General features: G+C 36.0%; 2 protein-coding genes across 7 annotated transcripts in view; one reads left to right on the top strand and one right to left on the bottom strand.

Annotated features, from left to right (window-relative positions):
* LOC136846042 (glutamate-gated chloride channel alpha-like) overlaps positions 1 to 26274 on the top strand; it is a 52769-nt gene that overhangs the window by 12600 nt on the left and 13895 nt on the right. For 2 of the 6 annotated variants that reach the window (XM_067116698.1, XM_067116699.1), the window contains 7 exons: positions 1 to 236; positions 1989 to 2071; positions 2348 to 2494; positions 2634 to 2832; positions 3476 to 3580; positions 3895 to 3940; positions 4123 to 5333. In XM_067116698.1, coding sequence (XP_066972799.1) covers positions 1 to 236; positions 1989 to 2071; positions 2348 to 2494; positions 2634 to 2832; positions 3476 to 3580; positions 3895 to 3940; positions 4123 to 4272 — 966 coding nt within the window. In that variant the 3' untranslated portion in view covers positions 4273 to 5333. Of the gene's footprint in view, positions 237 to 1988; positions 2072 to 2347; positions 2495 to 2633; positions 2833 to 3475; positions 3581 to 3894; positions 3941 to 4119; positions 5335 to 26274 lie in introns of those variants that run through there. The other 4 variants (XM_067116700.1, XM_067116702.1, XM_067116701.1 and 1 more) reach the window with 4 other exon arrangements.
* LOC136846041 (uncharacterized) overlaps positions 6907 to 26274 on the bottom strand; it is a 268588-nt gene continuing 249220 nt past the window's right edge. The window contains exons 3-9 of the mRNA XM_067116697.1: positions 14296 to 14389; positions 13565 to 13743; positions 12952 to 13066; positions 12212 to 12422; positions 10862 to 11065; positions 10310 to 10670; positions 6907 to 9586 (exon numbers count right to left, since the gene is read on the bottom strand). Coding sequence (XP_066972798.1) covers positions 10386 to 10670; positions 10862 to 11065; positions 12212 to 12422; positions 12952 to 13066; positions 13565 to 13743; positions 14296 to 14389 — 1088 coding nt within the window. The 3' untranslated portion in view covers positions 6907 to 9586; positions 10310 to 10385. The remainder of the gene's footprint in view (positions 9587 to 10309; positions 10671 to 10861; positions 11066 to 12211; positions 12423 to 12951; positions 13067 to 13564; positions 13744 to 14295; positions 14390 to 26274) is intronic.

Raw genomic sequence — 26274 nt, 5'->3', positions numbered from 1 at the left:
TCTGTGATTTTAGATGCCTACTTCCGCGTGACGTGGTACGACCAGAGACTCAACTACCCAGGTGACGAGGCCGACAAATCTCACGACAGCATTATCCTGAACCCAGTGGTCCTGGAACAGATCTGGCTCCCCGATCCGTACATCTTCAACGTCCGCCGCATCGAGGGCGTGACTATGCTGAAGACCGTCCAGGGCGTCCTCATGCACCGGGACAAGAAAATGTTCATTTCTACAGCGTAATTATTCGTTTGCTCTGTTCTTCGATTAAAACGGAACTGCTGATACCATTGCCATTGCAGCAAATGAATTATCAGGCAGGATTAACATCATTATTTTTATATAAAAGCTGTTACTTCCAGCCAGAATATCATAGCAGTATAATTATTCGTTTGTTCTGTTCATCTCATAAAACGGAACTACTGATACCATTTAAGCAAACAAATTATCAGTAGGGTTATAATCATAATTATTATTGATATAAAAGCTGTTATTTCAGCCAGAATATTATATTATCGGTATATTACAGATTCAAGACAGTAGATTTTATGTCTCCCTTAAATTTATTAACAACATTATTATAACCATCACTAATTTCTTGTGTCACGGATGAGTAATTCGGCCATTTTTTCCGTCAATATATTATCATTGACGTAAATTTTTCATTCAAAATGCAATACTGTCTTCAAGGGAGTTGATGAAAGAGCATATAATATGTCCATTCATTATATGAATTGAGGTAATTAATGAAGTGCTCCATCTCTACCTTCAAAAAGAAATATTAGATACTGAATATCAAATGACGGTATATAAAAGAATACATGATCGTGTGCTTGCTTTTGGAGAAGCAGTATTTCTGGTAACTAGATATATTCTGTAATAATCTCCATAAATTTAGTTGATTAAAGTGCTTATACAGTCAGAAAATGTAACTAAGAACGGTACTGTCTATTTTAATAAATCGGCCTTTCATTCTGGCTGTGTTCATTATATGAGTGGACATGAAATGATGGTGAATAATATGAGTGGATGTAAAATGTTGGTAAATAATTTTATTATCCATGGAAAATATTCTTTTTCTGTTATAGTTACTTGTTTATACAAAGAAAAATGGTTTGCGTATGTGCTGATGAAATAGTTGTATAGAACTTATTACAAAAAACTCTGTAAATACATATACACACACCCATACACACACACACACACACACACACACACACACATATATATATATATATATATATATATATATATATATATATATATATATATATATATATGCTGATGAAATAGCTGTATAGAACTTATTACCCACAAAAAACTATGTATATGCATATACATACACATATATATATATATATATATATATATATATATATATATATATATATATATATATATATATATATATATATATATATATGTATATATTAGTTTTTGTCACTGGACGTGTGACGTGTTTACATTCACAGATATTAAGCCACAAACATCGTTTGATATCGAATTCACTTTACCTTGGAAATAACTTATAACTTACACCCAAAATGAATTATAATTGAAAAGGGCTTTTATCCGGGCCAGGATGGATCTCTCGTTATAGCCTGTTGGTTAAATTCGGCTGTTTTATTGTTGTTCATAAAACAAAGGCCCAAATACGAATCCGGTGCAGAAGGACTTATCAAGTATAACCTCCTTTGGGTGTAAGTTATTCTTAAGGTATGGTGAATTCGATATTAAAACATATTTCTGGCTTAATATTTGCGAATAGATAAACAAGTCAAAGCTGCATTAATGAAAAAATTCACAAACATTATGTATATATATTTATGCACATACAGACATACATGCTTACATACATACATACATACATACATAAATACAAAGGGGGGATTCAGATAAGGCATAGCTTAGTATTAGGATAAATGTTCTCTCTGCTACCGCTAATCAACCGTATTATAGTATAATGGATTTACTTTGATATTGATTTGCAGGCTGAAGATACAGCTAGATTGCACAGGACTTTTCTCCCGTTACCCTTTCGACGAACAAGAGTGCCCCGTGGATGTGTACAGCTGTAAGTTATGTAACTTTTATAAGATTTGCAAAATATTCATTTCAGTTGAATTTAGTTACTACCAACGAAACCTAGTAGATTGGTCCTTAAATTGTAATGTATGTAATTTCTGATGAAATTGTATTACAGGAGATAAATCTGGATAGTAATCCCTCAGAATATGAAAACAGTCTGTTGAAAAACAGAATTCAGCTTTCAGGCATTGAAAAATAGAATTCAGCTTTCAAGCACTCGAAGAAAAAATAACTACAATAAAGTTCAACTGTAATCCTGCAGACATGTACACCGTAGACGACATCGAAATGGGATGGCTGGCGAATGGCCTCGTCGTGGACCCAGCAGTCGAAGACAAACTGTCAAACTTCGAGTTCGAATTCGTGTCTTCGAACGCTACCAAGTGCGACTGTTATAAATGCATACCCCGTACGTTAATTTTGCTCATTTCAACTTTGCAATATGTTCATAGAAGGATGAATGTGCTCAGTGTCTGAGAACTCTGATAAAGTCAGCTGACCTTCTTTACCGTCAACGTTATCCTTGACAGATTTTCATTCTTCCACAGCCGTCGCGCCCTGCGTCAGGGCGAATCTCATACTGTCGAGGAAGGCCCTTGGGCATCTGTTAGCCACTTTTCTTCCCTCCGGGCTCTTCGTCGCTGTGTCTTGGGCATCTCTCTTTTGGCCGGCAGATGTCATCCCAGGTCGCACAGTTCTTGTCATCACTTCTTTGCTCACTCTCGTGTCGATGCATACAGCTGTCAGGTGAGAAAGTGATAAGTACTGCCTTGTAGTCATTTTATGATAATTTAAAATGTGCGAAAGATTCATTTGGTCATTAGCCTTTGAAGTAAGCTTCCACAGCGCTGAATGACCATTTATAGCCAAAAAGGAAGTAAACGGAACAAATATAAGGTAAAGATGTGTCAGCAAATACGGATGATGAAAAGAATCTTTTACATGTATGATCTGGAGTTGATGTTTGTTGAGAGGCAGAAAACAAAGAAAGGTATAAAATAAAAAAAAATCCTTGGACCAATCAAAAACAAAGTGTATTGATTAGGTGTCGAGCATATAAACAAAATGACCGCGTGGTCAATTTTTTATATGCTTGCGCGCGTGCACAAACGTCATAAGCTGAGAGAGAGAGAGAGAGAGAGAGAGAGAGAGAGAGAGAGAGAGAGAGAGAGAGAGAGAGAGAGAGAGAGAGAGAGAGAGAGAGGGGGTGTGGGAGAAAGTTCACTGAAGTTTCCTTTGCTATGCTGCTCTATCTGTTCATTATTTTCACACCTGTAACCATGTGTACGGTTTTTCGTGGTTATAATAATTCATACAAATGCGAAGATAGTAAGGTTTTGTCTTTCCGTAACGATATTTTTTCTACTTCCAACCGCATAAAAAAAAACAGGCAATCGAGTCCGGAAACGAGTTATATAAAGGCTGTCGACATATGGATGTTCATGTGCATCGTGCTCTCCATCCTGATACTTTTCGAGTATGGTCTCGTCCTCATGTGAGTTTGTTTTTAGGCTTGTTGATAATTTCTTCAGTTTCAAGTTATATACTGAACATTTCAGGGATTTACCATCCTCATGTTACAATCGGGAAATAAACCCTTTCATGAAGTTGTCATGTTTTCCACAGCGCTTCTAGTCCATTCACAAATTCTTTCCTTAACATGTCAGAAATTTTTCTTGTTCAGATTTGTCGCCAATTAAAATTCCCGAGTATATATGATTAGCACCTTTTCCCAAAACAACATTCCTAATCTTTTATCCAGGAATGTCAGTTGCAAGACTTAGCTATTATTTCTCCTTTTACATGCAGCTTCAGGAAGTACAAGCCTTTTCAGTCGGCTCTGAGGACTGTGCAGGTATGATTTTCTTTTTGAAATTCAGCACATCATTAATATATACCAGGCGTTTCATAAGTTTGTCACGCACCAATAACAGATGTTACCATTATGACCTTGGAAAGTAAGAAGAATTTATATTCAGCCGAGATTACAGGCCTGAAATAGCATCATGAATTAATTTCTTGATGTACTTTCAGCAGCCAGTTGCAATTAAAAGCGGCGAGAGTAAAAGAGGGGCGACTCCCGTTGCGCAAGTCAACTACGAAGACCGAATAGACAAAGTAACGAGGATACTGATACCAGTCCTTTTCCTGCTCTTCAATTTCGTGTACTGGCCATATTATTTATAAATTTTCTTCTTTGTCTTTAGCCTTTACCCATCTCTATATGGGATCGCCTTATTATTTATAAATTGGCCCTGTTATTTATAGATACTGGCCCTATTATTTATAGATACTGGCCCTATTATTTATAAATCTGCCTTCACAAAAGAGAATGAGAAAGGAGTACAAACTTATTATTGGGTGGAAACAAAAAGTTAACTGGAAACCAGTTCCTTTTTTAACTGACTTTGCATCTCTAACTGAGACGGGCGGGATGCTCAGTGACTACAGAACCGTCGTGGCATAAGGCCATCTTCATCAGCAGTAAATGATAACGAGAATCTTGTGACCAACGTTTGGAGCATTCTTTAATTCCTTAATGCCCTCTAAAATGTGGAGGACCCTTTGTAGCATTTTGTTAGGCTGATTGTAATCGCGCGGCGGCGGGGCCCCCAACGCAGATCTCTTCATTTGCATCGCAAAGATCTGGTGATGAAATTAACAACTACAAAAGTGACCAGCCACTAGTTTTTTTGTTTAACTTGAAAGCTTGGAAATTAAATAAGTGGACCAATTTATCATTGTATAAGTTCGTACTGATAGGTTTTTGCTGGAACTTCGCCAAGTACATACCTATGTGACATTCCCAAAGGCGAGATCACTGAACAGTTCAGTAAGAGGCTGCAGTCCTATTTCAAACGGTTCTTTTCTTTCATCAAGTTTTATGGCAGTGTTAGATCAGAATCATATCCGGTATGTACATGAAGGTGGGAAACCTCACTCCCCTCACTATTGGATTAAACTCTTTTGTTTTGATTTACGAAATCATGGTACCTTTTAGTTGCAAATCATCATATTAAAATAATTCATTGTTAAACTAGTGTGAAACTGCGTAATTTATCTAAAAATTCACGCGTTTCTGCAAGATTGCTGTCCTTGCAAAGCTTGCGAAGACTCGATCTCATTTCTATTGTGATATGGCCCAATGAATTTTTTTCGTAAAAGGTTCAAAAGGCAAACACGGCTGCTATTGATTAGCACCTCCAACTGGTGCGCACAATAGGCAAAATACTTATGTTATATATATATATATATATATATATATATATATATATATATATATATATATATATATATACAGGGTATATAAGTAACGCCTTTTGTGTGTATATATATATATATATATATATATATATATATATATATATATATATATATAATTATATATATATATATATATATATATATATATATATATATATATATATATATATATATATATATATATATATATATATATATATATATATATATATATATATATATTGATTTAGTGACAAAGCATAGTATGAGATATCTATAACATAACGTGTCCTTGTAAGATGCTTATAAAATCTTTTTGCTTATAAGATTAGGACGTTTCATTTTCCCTAAACCTTTCCGGACATTTTCTGAGTCTTCTCTAGAGGTTGACTTTTAGCAATGAGGAAATTCAATCAGCAAAATCGATCTGGGATCCCAGTCATCTTCAATTATTTGTTAATCACTGGGCCTTCTTGTGTTTTTCCTGTGGTGGAAATTTTGACGAGCGCGAATCTATGAAATAAAATTGTTTCCCGAATTTTGCAAGGAGATGTATGATTAAAGTGATCAGTGCAAGTGTCTTAGCGCTTGTTACAATTAAAGGGAAATTTATGAAACTACTCTTGATACGACATGTACTGTCTCACAGTTCTGGCGACTTTTGTTTTTGATAGGGAAGGCTGCCATTGTTGTATATAGCAGCTATACTGCTTACATCATTTTGGCTGAGGCATTTATAATCATTTTTGCTGTTACCCCAGCTACTTATCATAATCAATTAGTCAGCAGTGGATTGCGACTAAAGTCCCAAGCTTGTATCCTCTAAAGTTAATCGGTAATCGAAGGTAAAAATTGCTTTTAAAGTTCATGATGACTGCTTTTGAAGGTCCCCGGTATGGAAGTCTGTGACCAGGTGACTAGACAAAAGTTTAGCTGGTTTCGGCAACAGAAAATGACTTTATGTATGCTGCGAATGTATGCGCCATTCAACAGGAATTATTGTAATGCTACCATAGTGCCCTCTGCTTCTTTACCATGATTTTCATCAATTTATTTCTGGCTGTTGGTAATGTAATTTTTGCATTTATTCGTTTTTCATCCTTTGATGTTATTAGGTATATTGTATTACACTCCTTTCCTTGATGACTGTGACTAAGCATATGACACCATGCTTAGCACGTTATTGTTTTTTTAGGTATTCAGCATGAACGTAAGTTTATTAGCAAAAGTAATGAAATATTCATTACTGATTTTATTAAAAATCGAGCAGACATCAAAACTTATTAATCGGCCTTTTATTTCGACAAATGTCTCATTTCGTGAACTTTTAAGTTTCACAGAATTCTGTTCATAGAATGCAAACAGCATTATTTCCCGTGACGGTAATAATACTGCAGTTTATCCTTTTGATGATGTGAAAGCAGTAATGTGATGCACGGAGTGGATTCATACCATGTCACGAGAGTTGAATTATACACCTTGTGACTTGGCCCAAAAGGTCAAGCTTATCAAGTTAAGCAAAAGCATGATAATCAAAATAAGAAAGTTTTAAAGGGTAAACAACAACAACAACATTAATCATTGTTAATCACCTTTATTGCTATATATAATTTACATTAGAATTCTTCATGGTTACACCATATTACAGCATGGCACTCGTCTTACAACTAAGGGCACAATTTTCCTTTAATAAGAAAGCCAAAAGGGAAGGGACATCGGATACAATAACCTATTTTGCTGGAAATGTTTATCTGTGGCTTTTGAAACACTGTTAGGTAGGTAGGCTTGAACAGTGAAATATGAAAATACGAAAATATTTATTACAGCAACCGTGCTTTGATTATTTCCCTTTTTATTAAAGTATTTAAAATGTTTCATCAAAATCATGTAACATTCATAGCCATTGGGAGGAAAATCCTGTTTACTGGTGAAATAATATTAGTGGCTTTTATTTCATGCCAAGACACAAAGAACGCCATACAGGAATGATGTAGGTGCTAATTGTTACCAAAAAGAAATCGTTAACATGGGTAAAAAGCATTCTATCCATAGGTAAATGGCATCTATGTCAACCTGTGGGCGTGGCCTGTGTCTCGGATTGAATAACAAAGCGCTAGATTTGTTTGTTATCATTTATAAGCAGCAGGAAATTTCATCATCAGTCTTCTTATTTCAAAGAACGAATCTCCAGCACCAATCTACAAATTCCAGTCCATGTCAGGCTTCCGAGTTAAAACTAATATAAAATAAACAGATATTTTAAAGACAAATAATACTTTCATAATTGGGCATGAAGTCTTAAAAATAGATGCTTAAGTATAGATGTACAATATTTCCACGACATAAAATTATATAAAAATATAAATATGTACAGGTAAAGGATTATTATAAAGAGTATTTTAAGTACTGATGAGGAAAGACACAAGTGAGTCTCTCCTAAGACACGTCGACAAGTGACATATATCTCAAAACATTATAAAAAACAACAATTCATGAAATGGAAACAAGTGAAAATCTCTTTATATACTGGTAGTGTTTTGTTACGTATGATATACCAACTCACGGTGTCATTATTGAGTATCTGTAAGCATAATGAAGAGTCATAAAACAGATTTTTACATAAACATTAGAACAAAAATTTAACCAAATAACACCTAGATGAATATCATGGACAAGCCCTGCAGAACAATAAAAATGAATTGGTACAATTCAATTGATTGCAGTGCTTGAAGAAGAGAAGACCTCAAGGTAACGTTAAAGCTATGAGGATGGGATTTTAAATAATGAGAAATGGATGAAGGTCATAAAACTGAAATAATGATAAGCAACACGTTCTCTCTAATGGTGGTCAAGAATCCACCTTGTCTGCGTGAATTTTCTGAGCTGGAAGGCTTGTCGAAATAGATCTAGTCTCCCAACCCTTTGACAGGATAACAATTCTTTATTACAGTAAAGGCTGAATTTATAAGAATAGTTCACGAATGACAGCTCTATTCTTACATCTCCACCTAGAGAATGAAAGATTTTGATTACGCTTCAATGCCAAGAACAGACGGACCAGTCCACATAACGATAGAGAGTGAGTTGCCTGAATAAATAAAACTAGAAGTAATACAAAACACAAAGGACAAGAGATAATACTAGAAACAGTTTTGGCATTTTAGAAAACCGTCCACGGTAAGGTCACAGAGAATTTGAAGGGACACCGTGGATCAGGTGCCATCAAAAGGTACAGGCTGAATATCTTCCGTGTTGGCAGCGCTTAAATGGGGTATATTCACGCAGAATACACTGGAAAACGCTTCTGTGAACCAGGTGCAAATATTGGAAGGGTACTATGGGCACTATGAGGAAAATCGATAAATGGAAGACTCCCAGAGAGAGAATATTATAATGGAATTATTTTGGGTAAATGTCTGTAATACTTGAAATGGGTATTCACATGGGTTTGAGATTTTCCATAACTTTACTCGTTAAAATTATTTATATTTTATTACCCAGTCCATTTGCACAGTACTAATACAAAATGAGAAAATATACGAAGAACCTTACTATACACATATAATAAAAGAGAACTCAAAACCTTACTATACACAAAGAGTCATAGTTATTATACAAAGAATCGCCTAACCCTAACATCTGTATAATGATACCTGTACAGGGTTCATTACTATGTACATCAGAAGTCCTTTTAGTTCATCCTTAAACGAGTTACTTCAATTTAAATTTGGTTGCTTTGTACTAAGACCAATATATTTAGTCCACAGAAATCCGAAATGAGTTTCATGTTATAAAGCATGAAAATGCTTTGAGCCTTGTTTGAATGTTTGTCTAAAACTATGAAATAAAAAAATACTATGTAATAAAAGGGTGCTAACTGATAAAACAAGGAAAATAATTTTATCATGATCCTGGAATTTCATGAAGTGTTTCTGAAATACAGTATGAACAAAAATGGATATTAAGAATTAAATGACAATGAAAGTTTTTCCGAAAAAAAAAAAAAAATTTAATCTCAAAGGAAACTTCTTCCGGTGGCCTTTGACGGCTCTTAATTATGTGGTCTAAATACGATAAAATCAATTTAATGTATTATTAATTTAATAATTTATTCATACATAAAAATAGTTGGATTATTCCACTGGACATCGAAGATAGCTTGCTCAGAAAAGCTATCACACGTTATCATACAAAAACATGATACTATATACAGCGGGATATATGTACAGTTGGTCGGTGGGGGCCAGCGATTCAGGATCTGGAAGAAAGTTGAAATTAGCAGTTGCGTTAACAACGTCAATGATGTGGGTTGGTTTTACGAAATGTTGCTAAAGAAACATTAGGTAAATGCGCTACTTACGACATTTTAACAATAGCTAATGGCTCTCTTTTTTTGTACAAATCTATTAGAACATAGATAGTTATAATTCTTTCATTCACATTGTTATGGTAAAATTACTGTTGTGTTGTTGGTCATTATCAGTTTGAAAATCCATTGTTCTGTTCAGAGGCTTTTTAAGTTTCAAAAAATGATTTTCAAAAGGAAGATTCATAAAGTTATAAAATCGGATGTAAACGCAGGACTCGCACCAGTATTCTTTCAGGCTTCTTTAATTTGTATCAGTAAAAACTTGAGGAGTGATTAACCAAGCGCACTTTCAAAGACTTTAATTTCTAATTAAGCATCGAAGAACAAGTGACTGCTTTAAAAATTCAGAAATAATGTTAAGCATCTGGCTTCATAGTAAAAATGTATAGTCCTTATTGGAAAGAGTAGGTTATACAAAAAAAAAAAAACACTTTTAGTTCATGCAATCAGTCCCTTTGTGGTTGAGTAGTCATAATAAAATTGAAGATATGAAAGAAAATAACTCATGTTTATCCAGAAAAAATAACTAGGGTGCTGTTTCTTCTACTGCGAAAGTTTCAGATATGATGGTAATGAATGACAAATAATAACTATATTTTCATTCATACTCACCAATTAAGACCGAATCCAACCCAGAGATTAGGAACTCTTCCACCGCAGAAGAGACGCCCTCTCCAGCTTGCCTCCTTTAAGTGACCACAACGCCCTTCTGAACGCATGCACCACCAGGCCCTTCTAGCAACGCTGGCCACAAGTAAGTTTTGATGACGTCATTGTCTGGATCCGCTGTGTGGAAGCGGACGTGGCATTCCTTCTTGAAGGTTCGGGTTTCGTAGTCAATGACGTAAGGCGGTGTCTGATTGCTTAGGCCCCAAGCGAGGCGGACGCAGTCCTTTATGTACTGGAGAAGCCCCTCGCAAGTCTTCAGCGTTGGGTAGTCGTAAAGTGTGGCCCATATTTGCTGGCACACCTCCTGAAGAAGGGTAAATATAAAAATCAGGCAAATATGAACATAGCGTCAGACCCTAGTTCCTCAGTGGTTGTACTGTAGACAGCTGTACATTAAACTTTACTACTAATGAAATGAAAGTACGTAAATTGATCGTATGTAACATGAATGTATTCAACGTCATTAAGTATAAATCAAATCTAAAATCTACTTACATCAACGTTCTTGGTCAAATCATGCTTATCAATAGTAGCAGTGACGTAAGATGAAATAGCCAACTCTAGGGCATGTGACTGGGTATCGAACGCTGCTTGATGATCGTGCCCGTCTCCATGGCAAGGAGGTGGAGGCATCTGCATGACACGCCGTACTTCTTCTTTAAGCGCAGCTGCTGACGATGCAGCAGATCGGAAAGCCAGCTGGAAAGGAGTTATACTCGTTATTTGGCGAAATCAAATAACCCTACTTTTCACTCACCGTCGTTTTCAGAGAGTTTCGTTCATGATTTCTTTACTTCAGTATTCGAAGAAAGGGTGACTACAAGTATAACCTTTAACCTTTCCCAAGAAACTGATGCAAGTCATATTCATGCAAAAATTATATACATACAACATACAGTATATATACGTATACTGTATTTATATACATATGTATATATAATATATATGTGTGTGTTTATGTATGTGTGAGTGAGTGAGTGAGTGTGCGCGCTTCTGTGACGAAGAGTGTATCGAAAGCCAAAGGAATGAAATAAAGTATGAAGGGAATAAGCGTTTACGTTTTATTCCAACACATTTTCGAGGTCGAAAAATATTTTGAAATAAAAGCGATTGGTTACTTCATCTCTTATTACATTCCTGTGACTTCTGATGTCACACACACACATACACACCGACATATACACACATATATATGTGTGTGTGTGTATAAGAATCTTCATCGCTTAAAAACGCGTGTCCTTTTTTTATATTAACGAACGTTAACCCACAGATATCGTTTGATGTCAATTAAATAATTATGCCTTCGTAAGTGTAATTTGCAAGTGCTACTCCTAGCCGGAGCAGAAGCAATTATCAATTATAAATCTCTTTGGGTGTAATTATATATATATATATATATATATATATATATATATATATATATATATATATATATATATATATATATATATATATATATATATATATATATATATATATATATATGTATATTTAAACTGGTTACGTATCTATGGTAATTTGTATGCACGTAAACTTTCAGCCTCCTTTCAAAAGATGATATTGAAATAATAACAGAACATTAAGCGAAATAAGATCTGTGATAGGATGTAAATTCATTGTCTGACTTAAAGCTGTTATCCAAAGATATGATTGACTTTATGAATGTGACATCAAACATTGTTAAACACGAATGCTCTAACCACCGGCAAGCACATTAAAAGAAACTAAAATTTTACAAGATTTCTATATAGCTGTCTACTGAAATGAAATTGCTGTCTGCAACGGATGGATGACAGAATCAAGAATTTCTTCGAAATAAAAAAAAGAAAAGGGAAGAATACCAACCACAACTACACTAAACAGGAGCTTAGATTTGAGCTCTTCAGCATTCTTGAGGTCTGGAAGAGCATCCAGAGAGTCCAAGGTGTCGACTCTGGCCTGGGCGTACAGGTTGCCATATCGCCTCACCAGAGCAGAAGGACGACGTTCTCCTAAGTTGAGGTTCTCGATTCTTCCAGTGCCCCTTTCTACGCCACGAGAAGCTCTGTCACCCAGCCTACCAAGGAGAAGGACAAGATAAAAGATATGAACATTTACAAACAGATTAAGATGTCAGTAGAATCCAGAAAATCACCAAAAACTATTGGTGTTAGGAAAAAGGCACTGTATAGTGTTATTAGACCACGAGCACTTTATATATATATATATATATATATATATATATATATATATATATATATATATATATATATATATATATATATATATATATATATATATATATATATATATATATATATATATATATATATATATATATATATATATATATATATATATAAGTTGTGTTTTTATCAAAACCTTCTGTAGAATAAATGAAAATAATCTGTTTTGAACATCACGCAGTCTATGGAACTGACGCTACATTACCTAAGCTGAAAGGCAATCCAGTCACACACACGGTGTGTAAAACGTAGACTATGAACAATTACCTTATCTTCTACAAAACAGTTGCGGATAAAAGTAATATGCGATAAAATTCCTGTAATAAGGGATCAAATTCTTAGGAAAATTCAGATCATTACCTGTCCTTCAGTTTCTTCTCCCTTTCCTGCATGTGCAGGATGGTCTGGCGAGCTTTTGTGATCTCTGCTCTGAGGGTCTCGACCTCCTGTCGGAGGGCAGCCGATTCTCTGGCACCTAGGAAGGGAAAATATGTTTAGATCCCAAATGTATTTCGGGGACAAGAAAAAAAAACATTTTTCAATGCATAATAAACGAATGCAGTCACAGACAGTTTTGGTGGCCTTGAAGAGGGTGAGAAATAGGTAGCAAACTGAATAACCTGGTGGACGTTTTGTTCTAGGATTACTCGTGGTGTATTTTCAGAGAACTATAAGTTTAATTATTTGGAAATAAACTCATTTGGTCAAATAACCTCATTCAATGCAAAAATTATATAGTTTGGGTAGTAGCCTAAGATGTTAGCCAAATCTGACCTTTAGATAGTTCAGGTGAACGCAAAACGAGGAAAACATAACAAAATAAGTAAATAAATTGTAGAAGGAGGATAACATAACGAGAATATTATGCTCTTCGATCATAGCATTCCCAGACCATATGATTGCTTTAAGGGGAGAAAAGGAAACGTTTTTCTTGAGCGTTCACGCTAAACTTTGACTGAGGGAATTAACTCACCTGCCGTTACAGGCAATTCATGTCCCTTTGCGCACCGGAGGCTGACGCCAGAAACTACTCCTGAAGATGATGATGACGAAGAGCTGGACGACGCCTCGCCGTTCTTTCTCGACCCTTCGGGTGTCGGGGAGTCGCTCTTTGAGTCACCACCGCTGCCCTGGCTCTGTGTGTCTGAAGACCTGTGAAAAAGGAGGACGAATAAATAACAACAGAAATTTTTAGGCAGCAGTTTACCCTTGGGGTTGGTATTGAGATGAAGAAGGGGGCAGGCTTCAGTTAACTTCCTAGACAAGACATTGAGTCTTTAGATTAAGTTATTACCTCAGATACTGAGTGAAGTGATGACATGATAATGATCTACGTGGTGCCTACATTACAAAGGTAGAGCACAGAATACTACTGATAATGAAACATATTCGTCTTCATTACTGTGTCTCGAATAATCATGTTAGCGATTTAATCATCAGCTGGATAGCACAATAATAAAAAGAAAATTAAAACTTTGTGGATTAAATGTATATTAGGGACATGAATGACGAATAAATGAGGGTCTTGGCACAAGGTAGAACGTGTTAGATGGCGTAATTGACGCCCCAACCATGAACAGCAATACTCTACTGAACAATGATAGTAGTAATATTAGTGACACCTAATGCCTCTTAGAACTAAAGAAGTAGTGAAGACAGCGGGTCACCGTTTTTTGTGATCAACCAGAAGGTAACCAAACTCACCCAGAAGATACACCGGAAGATGATGCCCCAGATGGCAGGCCCATGGTGGAGAAGGGCAGGGAAGACCTTAGACCCACACGGGAGCGATCGCGAACTGTTGAAAAACAAAAGTAAGGTTCAGTTTGATATGGATGATCTGCGCGCGCGCGCTCACACGCACGCATATGAGGAAAGGTCGCTGCTACTTGCGGTAGACAGACGTTGACAAAGGCCTCAAGGAAAAATAAAAACAAAGACTGCGCAGCGCTTTCGTGCTATATGTTACACAGCTTCATGGGATATCTATGAAGAAGTGTAACTAATAAAGGCCGTTTTCATTTTCCCTTACGGCTTTTGTTTGTTTTTATATATGGATATATATACACTCCAACACACAAACACACACACACACATATATATATATATATATATATATATATATATATATATATATATATATAAAATACCAATTTGAAAGTGGAAATTATCAAGTTCAGTGCACTTTTGGCTCCCGGGTAATGCAAATCGAAATCAGTGTGATCCTTCCCGGGTAACGATTCCTACGATATCTCATTTTTGTATTTCGAAATTGTACAGTAGAAATTATTTTAACGAACATACCGACAAACAGATATATTTACTTGCGGTAAAAAGTAATATTATTACGCTTATGATCGTACTTTAAGATGTACAGTAGTCATTGTTTCCTTCAAGCAATACTTGATGTTACGTTACGCAAGTTTTTTTGGAACCGATACGGGTAACCGGAGGAAGGTGTAATTTGATGAGGTACAGGTAGAGCAGGAGAAAAAATAATAAAAGAAAAAGAAGGATACCTGGTGACACCATTTTCCTCTGACTGGTCGGTGCAGTGTTTGATAGTGGTGTACCGCAAGGTGATACTGAATGATTTGTTGTAACTGTTCTGCGGCCACTTGGTTTATTTTCATTTCCTAAGCTTATATTATCTTTATTCCAAGCAGCTTCGTCATTTGTATTCAGTGCATCTGTTAAAACGATCTTGTCTGTAAAACCCGATCTCGGTTTATCATTTGGGCTCGATTCTGTCTGTAAATGGCGTTTTGCGGATTCCCCTTCCGGTGTTTCTCCCTCATTTTCTCCTTCGTCTTCTTCTGCTATACTTTCGCCGTATCCCTCCAGCAAGCAGTTAGCCGTGAACTCGTAAAAATCGTCTTTTTTACCGTCTCCGGTGACCTCCTCGGCCTCCAGCGTGCTTCGAAAGACGTCTCCCGGAATGTCTGAGAGGGAGGAAGATATTTTGGCGAAGAATTTGGAGGCACCCAGCCTCTTCCTTCGAGGAGAGAAAGCGGCCATGTGCCTCCCGAACATGGTGGCAGCGTGGATTCCTCTGTGTACCGCAAAAGAAGAACTTATATAAAATTCTAGCAGGAATGTGTTAGTGCTTCCTGCGGTCTTTCATCGACAGTTAATTGACTGTCAAAACAAACTGTCTTAGAGATTAAAAACGGATCACAAGTTGCTTCAGTTCCTTAAACAATATACTTGCTGTTGGTTGATGACGATATGTCCACCACAGATGAATTTCGTTACGTGACGCTGGGTCAATATTTTAAACTGAAATACGTCCATGTGTTCACTGCCATTTTAATACCACCTTCTGTTTCTTAAAATTTAACGTTGTCTTCAGTTCATTACCCGCTACTCTTATACCATGTGTAATGGTCCTAATTATCCAGTTGTAAATTTGGGCCATCAGAACCATATCTATTATCACAAACTAAACTTTAAACACAGTGTCACCATCAGAATTCCTTTTGCCATGTTTATAAATTCAAGATAACATCTGGTCATGATGACGGATGACACAAATTTCGAATTTGTAACCTTGAAGCGGTGCACAGTCGCCAAAAATCTATCAGTGGAAAGGAATCACCCGCAGTAAAAGTAAATAATAACCATCACAAGAGCGTACATGATGACAACACAAATGCTGCTTGTCAGAATTAAGCACAAAACGCATAGTAAGTTCCCGTCAGTTGAAGAGGACCTCCCCATCACAGCCTTCTAATGAAATAAACTTCACAAGATACTTCACCAAACGCACGCGAATTCTAAGCCCAGCCCATTTTCAAGGGATACATTTCCTGTATTTCACTCTGACGCTGATATCTACGAATGTGCTTGTTTTAAACTTATTTTAAAACACGTTTTCCAGCGTTGTCTCGCAGTCACTGATAAAGTAAACTCAAATGTTATTATCCGAAGAGGAAACGTCGATTCTGTTCCGAATGCCAAGGGTCAAATGACACTGGATCTCTCACAAATGACACCGCTTGGAACCACAGTGCCATACGGTCACCCTGACTAAAACGTGAAGCATTTCTGGTCTCAGATTACTAGTGTTTAAACCACGAAATGTTGTGGCGATGAGGAAATGAAAGAAAACATTCAACACACACGTATATATACATACACCGTATATGTATCTATCTATCTATCTATCTATATATATATATATATATATATATATATATATATATATATATATATATATATATAATTTATTGTATATATATAATGTTTATTTATTTATTTTATTTATTTATTTATTTATTTATTTATTTATTTATTTATTTATTTAGAGAGAGAGAGAGAGAGAGAGAGAGAGAGAGAGAGAGAGGTGCTGTAGTTATTCACACAAACTAACAGATAGAACACGTATATATATATATGTATATGTATGTATATATATGTATAATTATAATTATAGATAGGTAGATAGATAGGTAGGTATATTTGTACTGTATATTGAGAATACGCAGTTGGAGAAACGCTGATATTACGATATTTCATTTAATCCAGATTCGATAAGTATGAATTTAGAGGTCTCGTATAAAAAAAAAAATAAAAGGACTTCGTAGAATGAAGTCAGCAAGTTGAAAGAAATAAGAAAACGAGATTAAAATAGCTATCAATGACCTAACATCAGCATGAGGACATGATACAGGTGCCATTAGCATTAGCCCTAGGTAAGGTGAGAAGGTGGGCGTATCTAATACCCCCTTATCGAGAAAACTGCTAAAGTATACGTCCGCTCTGCAATATTATCACACATGCATAAAATAAATATGTATGCGTAGTGCATACAAAAGTATGCGTATATGTAGCGTAGATATACATATGTACAAAGTTATAATGCATGTAGTGTATAATGAAAACACTTGAGTGTTATATTCCTAATAACAGGTTCTGCATATAATGTATAATTCACATTTCTGGTAACGGCAAGTAATTATCAACTTCTGTGCTTCCTAAATATGTATAGATACTTCATTATTGCTAAATATATTTAATTGTAATCTCTCGGTTGTACTCGATCAAATGGCAAAAGGAGCTAAAATAAAATTTCTCTCTCTCTCTCTCTCTCTCTCTCTCTCTCTCTCTCTCTCTCTCTCTCTCTCTCTCTCTCTCTCGGGTGCTTATTTCCAACTGGCGCCGCCTCTACTCCTTACAATCGTTATAGCCTGTGAATGATCAATTCAATTTTTCCCATCATTACTGAACTCTAATAGATAGATATTGGTATATTCAACCAAGGGAAGGGAATAGATAATCATGATTCACTTAGCAAGCGAATTCAAAGAGTCAAGAAACGAGCAGGAACAAAATTGTTATATAAATGGCCATCGCTGAACAACTTTTTTTTCCTCGCCGAGAGAAGATTAATAAGACACTTAAATCTCTACGGAGAAAGTGGAAGATCTGGTAAAATACCGGCGTATCAGGGCAGGGCAGGGTAGGGGGCACTAGGGTAGCGTACGGATTTGGTCAGCAACATGTTTTTGAGCTATTTTGCATTTCTCTCTCTCTCTCTCTCTCTCTCTCTTGTCTTGTTTTTTTTTTTTTTTTTTTTGTCGATTTGAATTTTCCGTCTCTTTGGTTTTTTTTTGTTAGTTTTCTATAAATAGGATCCAATTTGTAATTTTGCTTTTCTGATTCAGGCTGAATTTTATCATGATAACTTTTCTTCTTCTTCTTCTTCTTCTTCTTCTTCTTCTTCTTCTTCTTCTTCTTCTTCTTCTTCTTCTTCTTCTTCTTCTTCTTCTTCTTCGCCCATTTCCATATGGGGTCGCTGTTTCCTATCAGCCTTCTCCACCTTCCTCTGTCCTGTGCATCCTGACTTCTTAAACTTTCTTTCGATATCACATAATCCCGTTTATTTACCCGCTTGAACCTGAACTCTCAGTTTTTTTGCAAGGTCGCTCCCGTCTTTCCTTTATGATTCTGGCTTTCTCTCTTAGTATTTGTAATTCTGAGTTCTATCTCATTTTTACATCTTAACGTATGTTTATACTCCTGCCTTTCCTTTATGATTCTGGCTTTCTCATCTTTGTATTTGTAATTGTGTTCTATCTCATTTTTACATCATACTGTCTGTTCATCTTCTTTTGCCTCTCACGACCTCTCTTTTACGAAACCCGTTCCTTCTCTCTGTGACTATACCAGTCTGAAAAGAGCGTCACCTTTCCTTCCTCGTCAGTGTTATCAAATTACACTGCCCTTGTTCTATATAGAAGAGAAATATAGGTTATTTTCTATTCCCCGTGTGATTTGTATGGCGATTTCTCTTCTGGTAGGTAACTCGTATGGTACTCGTCTTTCGAGTTTATCATGGCAATGTTTTTCGAAGAAAGTCTTCGCTCGAACAAGGAATGAAATCCGAAACATGTCTGGGAAGCGATACTGAGGTTGGCTGATTCATGTTAGGCAATCTGTCTTGAATTGAAGCCTTTTAGGTGCCTCAGGGAAAAGGTTATGATGCTGGATGTGCCTGAGATACATCATCTTGAAATGAATCATTTCAAATATGATAGATAAATCATAAAGTATGTACGTCTTCTTAGATATTTGAAGTAAAATCCATAGAATGGCAGCTCTTAAAATGCAATAATGTTAAGAAGTCATGAGAGAAATACACAAAGATCATCTCAAGTGTATCTTGAGGTACAAGTTACAAGATATTTTGGGAGAAATGACTTGAGAGACAACCCAATAGAAGTCGAGGTATATTTTGAGTGTAATGGGAAATATTCTGTGGAATAACATCGTCGATAAAATTGACATAGATAATACTGTTGAAATTTCAGATAGACTAACAGCAATCATTCTAATTTAAAGGGCTTTGAGGACACTCATGTTATAAAAACTGACGCAAATATGAAAAACGAACTTTACAGTTGTGGCTTTCACAGATCTATGACCTGTCTTTATCCTTTCTTTTTTTTTCTAAACAAATGCCCAATGCAAAGCACTTGATACGTCCCATCTACTAGTAGGAGTGAGTAAAGGTAAAGATCCTTCTCCATGTGAAAAGTCGGCTTTACAACCTTCTCCCTCTTTCTCCCTCCCACCAAAATCCCCTCCCTCCATCCACACCCGTAGTCCTCCCCCCATACCAACATCCCAATCCACCCCCGACACACTATTTACTCGCGCCTCGGCTCGAGTAGTCTAAACAAGCCTACGCGGGTAATCTGTATAATCTACGGCGATTTAGGGCCGTCCGTGCTATTCTCAGCGCTTGGCCACTCGCAAGTAAAAGTGGTCGGCTTGATATATGTTCCTCGGAAGCGGATGTGTGATGTTAGCTTTCGAGTCTGGAATTTCAGTGCCTTCAACAATTAGAAATCTTTCGGAAGCCTCTCTACAGTTTCCCTGTTTCATATGCGCGGCTTTCTTTGTTTTTTTTTTTTTTTTTTTTTTTCTTTTGCAGTCGCGTGGATATCAGCACCTAAAAAGGAGTAAAGTTGAAAACTGTATGAAGTTTTGGACATGGGGGATATTAAAAAGACTTTCTGAAGTATGCATAGTAACTACAAAGTAAGATAACATGCCTATAGTTATTGAATAATAAATATGGAAGTATGTCAAGCAGTTTTGAAAACCCTACTGTAAGCAACTAAATCCTTACAAGCGTTTTGAAGGTGTCTGAATGAAATAACTATATAATCATACGCGAGATTCTAGGGCGGAAAATTATTAGTTGCATGATTACTATGTGAAATTTGCAATTTTATGTAGATAAATATGTAGACGAATATTTTTTCAGCCCAAAGTTGGACGGTGGGAACTTACACATATTGTTATTTATGTATTGTTTGTTATAAACTGACATCGTATAAACACTGGTCACAGACGCCAAAAGTGGACAATTATGTATAATTCAATTAATGCAGGAAGAGATGACACTCTTACGACCCGGGCGCGCGCGCGCACACACACACACACACACACACACACACACACACACACACACACACACACACACACACACACACACACACACATATATATATATATATATATATATATATATATATATATATATATATATATATATATATATATATAAGCGAACATCGCAAAAAATTAACAAGCGGATGTTCAGTACTAAGCGCTTGACGTTCATTCACGTGACGGGGAGGCTCCAAGTGGTGCTAATATTTCATTACCCACAGGGAACCTAATTCGTTGTTGACGTCAACAGGAATGCTATGGGGTTTTCCAAGGTCCATATATCAATCTTGGGTTTTTCCTGCGTCTGCAGGGACTCGACGGGTTATAAACAGGCCCAAAGCCGTTTTCAGAGACAAGCTGTAACACCAATTTGTGGTGACCATGCTCTGGGAAAGTTAGTGTGGAAAGGACTGAATAGTTATAGAGAGTGGACATCCCCACCTGCCGTTTACATCTGCCAATAAACCTAGCTTATTTTCTTTAGTTGTATTTAACGAGAAAGACAAAATAGCTCTTTCTCAACAGATCTGCTCAAATATAACCTGGGAAGAAATAACAGCTCCGTGTCCTTCATTATTATTATTATTATTATTATTATTATTATTATTATTATTATTATTATTATTATTATTATTATTATTATTATTATTATTATTATTATTATTATTATTAATGATAAAATGATAGCTTTCGACACAACAAGTATAGCGGAGTATTATACTTCAGTGTTACTTGAATACTTTTTGTCCGGCAGGGTGCTCTGAGAAGAAACAGACGCTTGTTATAGAAAACGTAATATTTTTAAATACGTACTACTTTTAATACGGTAACTAAACTGTTTCATTAAAAACTATTGTAAGTATTTACCCATTACCATATTCCATTTTGTTTAATCATTGTGCGTCTTGGTCAAGAGATTTCCTTTGTTTGTATGTATATATATGTATATATATATATATATATATATATATATATATATATATATATATATATATATATATATATATATATATATATATATAAACGCCTAATTTATTTTTAAATTTTATACTCTGTTCATGAATGAGTCCGGTGCAGAAACCTCCCACTTTAAATACATGACTTTTCCCTATTAGAGTGGGTCTTTCCATAGGGCGTTAACTTTCCGGTTCTCATTTAGGCTTTCTGGATTGAGGGTGCTACCCGCCATCTGGCTATGAACCACCACAGTTGCACTGTAGTACCCTCTAAACACAGCTTAATACAGGAACATTTTTTTTCTTTGTAGAAAGGAAGCACAAGCAGTTAATTTTCATGAGATTGATCTTAGGTCTCTCAGTAGTTAGCAAGGTTCAAACCTCAATGTACACACCTACACATTGGCACGCACACACACACACACACACACACACACACACACACATATATATATATATATATATATATATATATATATATATATATATATATATATATATATCTAATGAAGTAACTGCACATATTGAACTTCAGTTAGCCTACTGGCTGCATTAATACATATTCTAGACGATTTCACCATTCTCGGAGATCTTCAAAAAAAAAAAAAAAAAAAGGCCATCGCACAGCGAAGAATTTCAAATAAACTTTAGCTTCCAAAACGGCAAAACCGTGTGTTATATGTTTTAATGATCGTTACAAAGGAGAAAAATATATCTTGTGAAAACGATACCAATTTTCGATTGGGGTGAAATTCATTGTTTCCTTACTGTGCGTACGAAGAGAAAGTCAATCATAACAATCCGCCCGCAAGCAACATTTTCCGACTCTTTAACCCCCAAAATCACTCTGCACCTATACGAGGAAAGTGACAAACGATATCGATAAACGGTTCGTATCTTCAGTTTCGCTTCTCGGGAGGAGAAGGAAGAGCGAAAACACGAGCTTGACGTTCCACAGAACGAGAAAAGAAAGCTATCAAAATGATGGAGGAAGACTTTCAAGGACTAGTTCAAGTTCACAGTGAAAGCCGATTGATAATCTACAGCCAGCGGCGGAAAGCTTCAAGCTTCTCGATTTGAAAATTTTTTTTTTTATTTTTTATTTCTAATTTTTCCCCTCGAGCGCTATCGCGGTTATGATCTGAAATGGAAAACCGCAGCAATATTCTTTGTTGTGTTGCGGCGTTCTTAACGTGCTTAGACTCATTCACGCGCTCCGTTTTTAAGTGCCGAAGATGTGAAAAACCTGCCCACTTCATTTCAATTTGCACGCTAATAACGCTATTTGTTCTAATCATCACTGGTGTCGTTTCTTTCTTTCTTTCTGTAAATCTTCAGCTGGAAACCCTTATGGACAGAGTCAACAGACTACAAACCCAAAAGCGCTCCTACGGGAAATCAGCGCCTGCAAAGAGAGAAAAGTCGCAGGAAAAGTTGATGTATAAATAAATATGAGGGAACAGAAAATAGAACCGATACGCGTGAAATTCAGGAGACGTCAGCAGAGAGCAGGAATGAATTTAGATGGAAAGATAAAGGCACGTAAATAAGTAAACAAATATATTTTGTTAATGAAAGACCTTTTGAATCCGTCAAAGTTCCAGCCGAAGAAATAAACAAGTTCTGACAAACCGACTTGACCATTGTTAACTTCTAATTATTAAATTGTAAACATTCTCATTCACATCGTTAGATTATGTTGAAAGAGAGAGAGAGAGAGAGAGAGAGAGAGAGAGAGAGAGAGAGAGAGAGAGAGAGAGAGAGAGAGATTAGGAAAGCAGCAGAAGCGAGTAAAAAGGGAAATCAGGAGTCCATTCATTCGCTCCACGAAATATCTTGAGATAATTAATGTTTTCACACAAGAGTGACCCGAGAGGAATATTAAGGGTGTGGTGAGACTTTTCAACTGGACTTTCTATACAGAAGGCGAATGATGGAGGGGCCAGATAAAGGTAGGAATAAAGGAAAAACAATGGAGAGAGAGAGAGAGAGAGAGAGAGAGAGAGAGAGAGAGAGAGAGAGAGAGAGAGAGGGGAATTTCAAAAAGTGTTTACAGGAACAAAAATACGTCAAACACGAGAAACCAAATAGAAGAGAAAGATTATAAACTGCAGAATTTTGGATACAGTGAAAATTACAAAAGGAACTTCTAATGTGTAATTTTAAAGGCACAACTTTAACATGAGAGAGAGAGAGAGAGAGAGAGAGAGAGAGAGAGAGAGAGAGAGAGAGAGAGAGAGAGAGAGAGAGAGAGAGTCCTCAAATTCCCTGAGCAAAAAACTGTTTAAACACAGCGTTTGAGAGAAACTTTGAGACAGATAGAGAGAGATCATCCAGACACACGTGTCAAACTCAGATATGCTTTTTGATACAGAATTAGAAAAAAATGAAAACGTCCAGAGTTAAATAACTAATAAACAGAGGGAGGGAAACAAGATATGACAAAAATTTGAAGCCAGTGTTACAGTAATCTCTCAAAGTCAGATCAATTTTCTCAAGCCAAAAACAAAACTGTATTGAAGTCTTTACGGTAGTTACTTCTTCATCAATCAGAAGCGAATGTGAGTGTCATAAGATGAGTCAGGGTTGAAGAAATAATTAAAGTAATGACACGCATAAAAGATATATTTTATTTGTCTTTTAGAATACTTATTTCAAGTAGATATTACAAAAATGGGTTCAAAAGATCAAAAGGAAAGTGGAAAAGCATGGCATACAGTAATAGAAATAAATTTGTACAAAGATATAAATGTGGTACAGAGGGCAAAAACCCAATGTTAAATTAGTGACTGAAAATGTCACAAATGATTACACAATACGACGGAGGAAGAGAGACTGAGAGAGAAAGAATTGCAATTACGAAGGCCAAAATTAAGTTGTTATTACAGTGAAATTTGAGATTGTTCAATAGGATAACAGCAAATGATATCGCTGGAAAGGAGCTGAGTTTGGTAGAAGACACAAAATTATTAATTTGAGAATTATAAATACACGTGCAGCTGGAAAGTTGTATCTTATAAACAGATACACACTCAGACCATACTCTCTCTCTCTCTCTCTCTCTCTCTCTCTCTCTCTCTCTATATATATATATATATATATATATATATATATATATATATATAGAGAGAGAGAGAGAGAGAGAGAGAGAGAGAGAGAGAGAGAGAGAGAGCTATATATATGTATGTATATATATAGAGAGAGAGGACACTGTATATTATATATAAATCATATATAAATTATATATATATATATATATATATATATATATATATATATATATATATATATATATATATATATATATATATATATATATATATATCGTTCATACAAGTGAATTGGAAAGCTAAAAGAGAGTAGTACTCTCGCCAAGGTTAATAGTAATTTCCCAATGATAAACACCCGTTGTCTTTCTTTTTGCCTTAAAGATACCAATAAAGAGATGAAGCTGATAACAGAACTAATGAGAGACGTCTGGGCATCGGAAATTACCTCGAGAGCTACGAAAGAGAGAGCGACGCAAAAAGGAGAAAATATAAAGAGTCAAGAGATGGGCGAGAGCAGGATGGGGGTTTCTTTGGGGAGAGGAGGAGGAGGGGTTGCTCGCTGGGTGGTGAGCTGGAGTTGCCGGGGAGAGAGAGAGAGAGAGAGAGAGAGAGAGAGAGAGAGTGCTACATTTCCATAGACTGAGGGTGCTTTTATTGCGTTCGAGTTTTTCACTCACCAGAGACTTATTCTAAGAGAGAGAGAGAGAGAGAGAGAGAGAGAGAGAGAGAGAGAGTGCTACATTTCCATAGACTGAGGGTGCTTTTATTGCGTTCGAGTTTTTCACTCAGCAGACTTCTTTTGAGAGAGAGAGAGAGAGAGAGAGAGAGAGAGAGAGAGAGAGAGAGAGAGAGAGAGAGAGCTACATTTCCATAGACTGAGGGTGCTTTTATTGCGTTTGAGTTTTTCACTCACCAGAGACTTATTTTAAGAGAGAGAGAGAGAGAGAGAGAGAGAGAGAGAGAGAGAGAGAGAGAGAGAGAGAGAGTACGCAATAATCTAGTAGGTTTCGACTAGGTATAAGAGGGCGTGGAAGTGCTAGTTGGTTGGGAGTGATGTCAGAAGATTGGGGTGGGTGGGTGGGTGGGTCGTCAGTAAATACATAGATAATGAAAATGAAATAAATGACAGTGTCAAACTCAGTCGTGTGTCACTGTGGCCAAAAAATTACAGTTCCGTTAAAAGACGAATATAGCAATGTTTCAAAGAAAATGAGGTGTGAAAGAAAGAATAAGATGGAATTCAAGTTCTAAACCAGTGATTATAAAACATTTTTATAAATTCAGAATCCTAGACATTTTTTAAGTTTGCTGCACATTTTGATAATGAGGTATGCTGATAAGTAAAATGCTGTACGGTCTGTATAACATTCGTTATATTTGAAAGGTATACAATTACTTGGAAATATTTCTCGCTAATGTGAAAAGCCCTTATAAGATGAAGTAACATATCTGAAGGATTTAACATAAACCCAGTTCTAAAGGAAATATCACCAGATGACGTTTTCATATCGGACAGATAATTACAGATCGTAACAGTTTCTCCACTGGAAGGCAAAGAACAAGGTTGTGTACCGGTCTTTGAATCTGCAAAATACAAACTGTGTCTTATTTATTCGAACCATGAAACAAAGCGCGTATGAAAAACGAAGATTGAAGATAATACACAAAATGCACATACTCGTACACACACACACACAGTATTCATACTCACAAGC

The sequence above is a fragment of the Macrobrachium rosenbergii genome, chromosome 14 (assembly GCF_040412425.1).
Source record: "Macrobrachium rosenbergii isolate ZJJX-2024 chromosome 14, ASM4041242v1, whole genome shotgun sequence".
NCBI classification, from domain to species: domain Eukaryota; kingdom Metazoa; phylum Arthropoda; class Malacostraca; order Decapoda; family Palaemonidae; genus Macrobrachium; species Macrobrachium rosenbergii.
The sequence above is the reverse complement of the archived record's forward strand: the minus strand, read 5'-3'. Positions and strand labels throughout refer to the sequence as shown.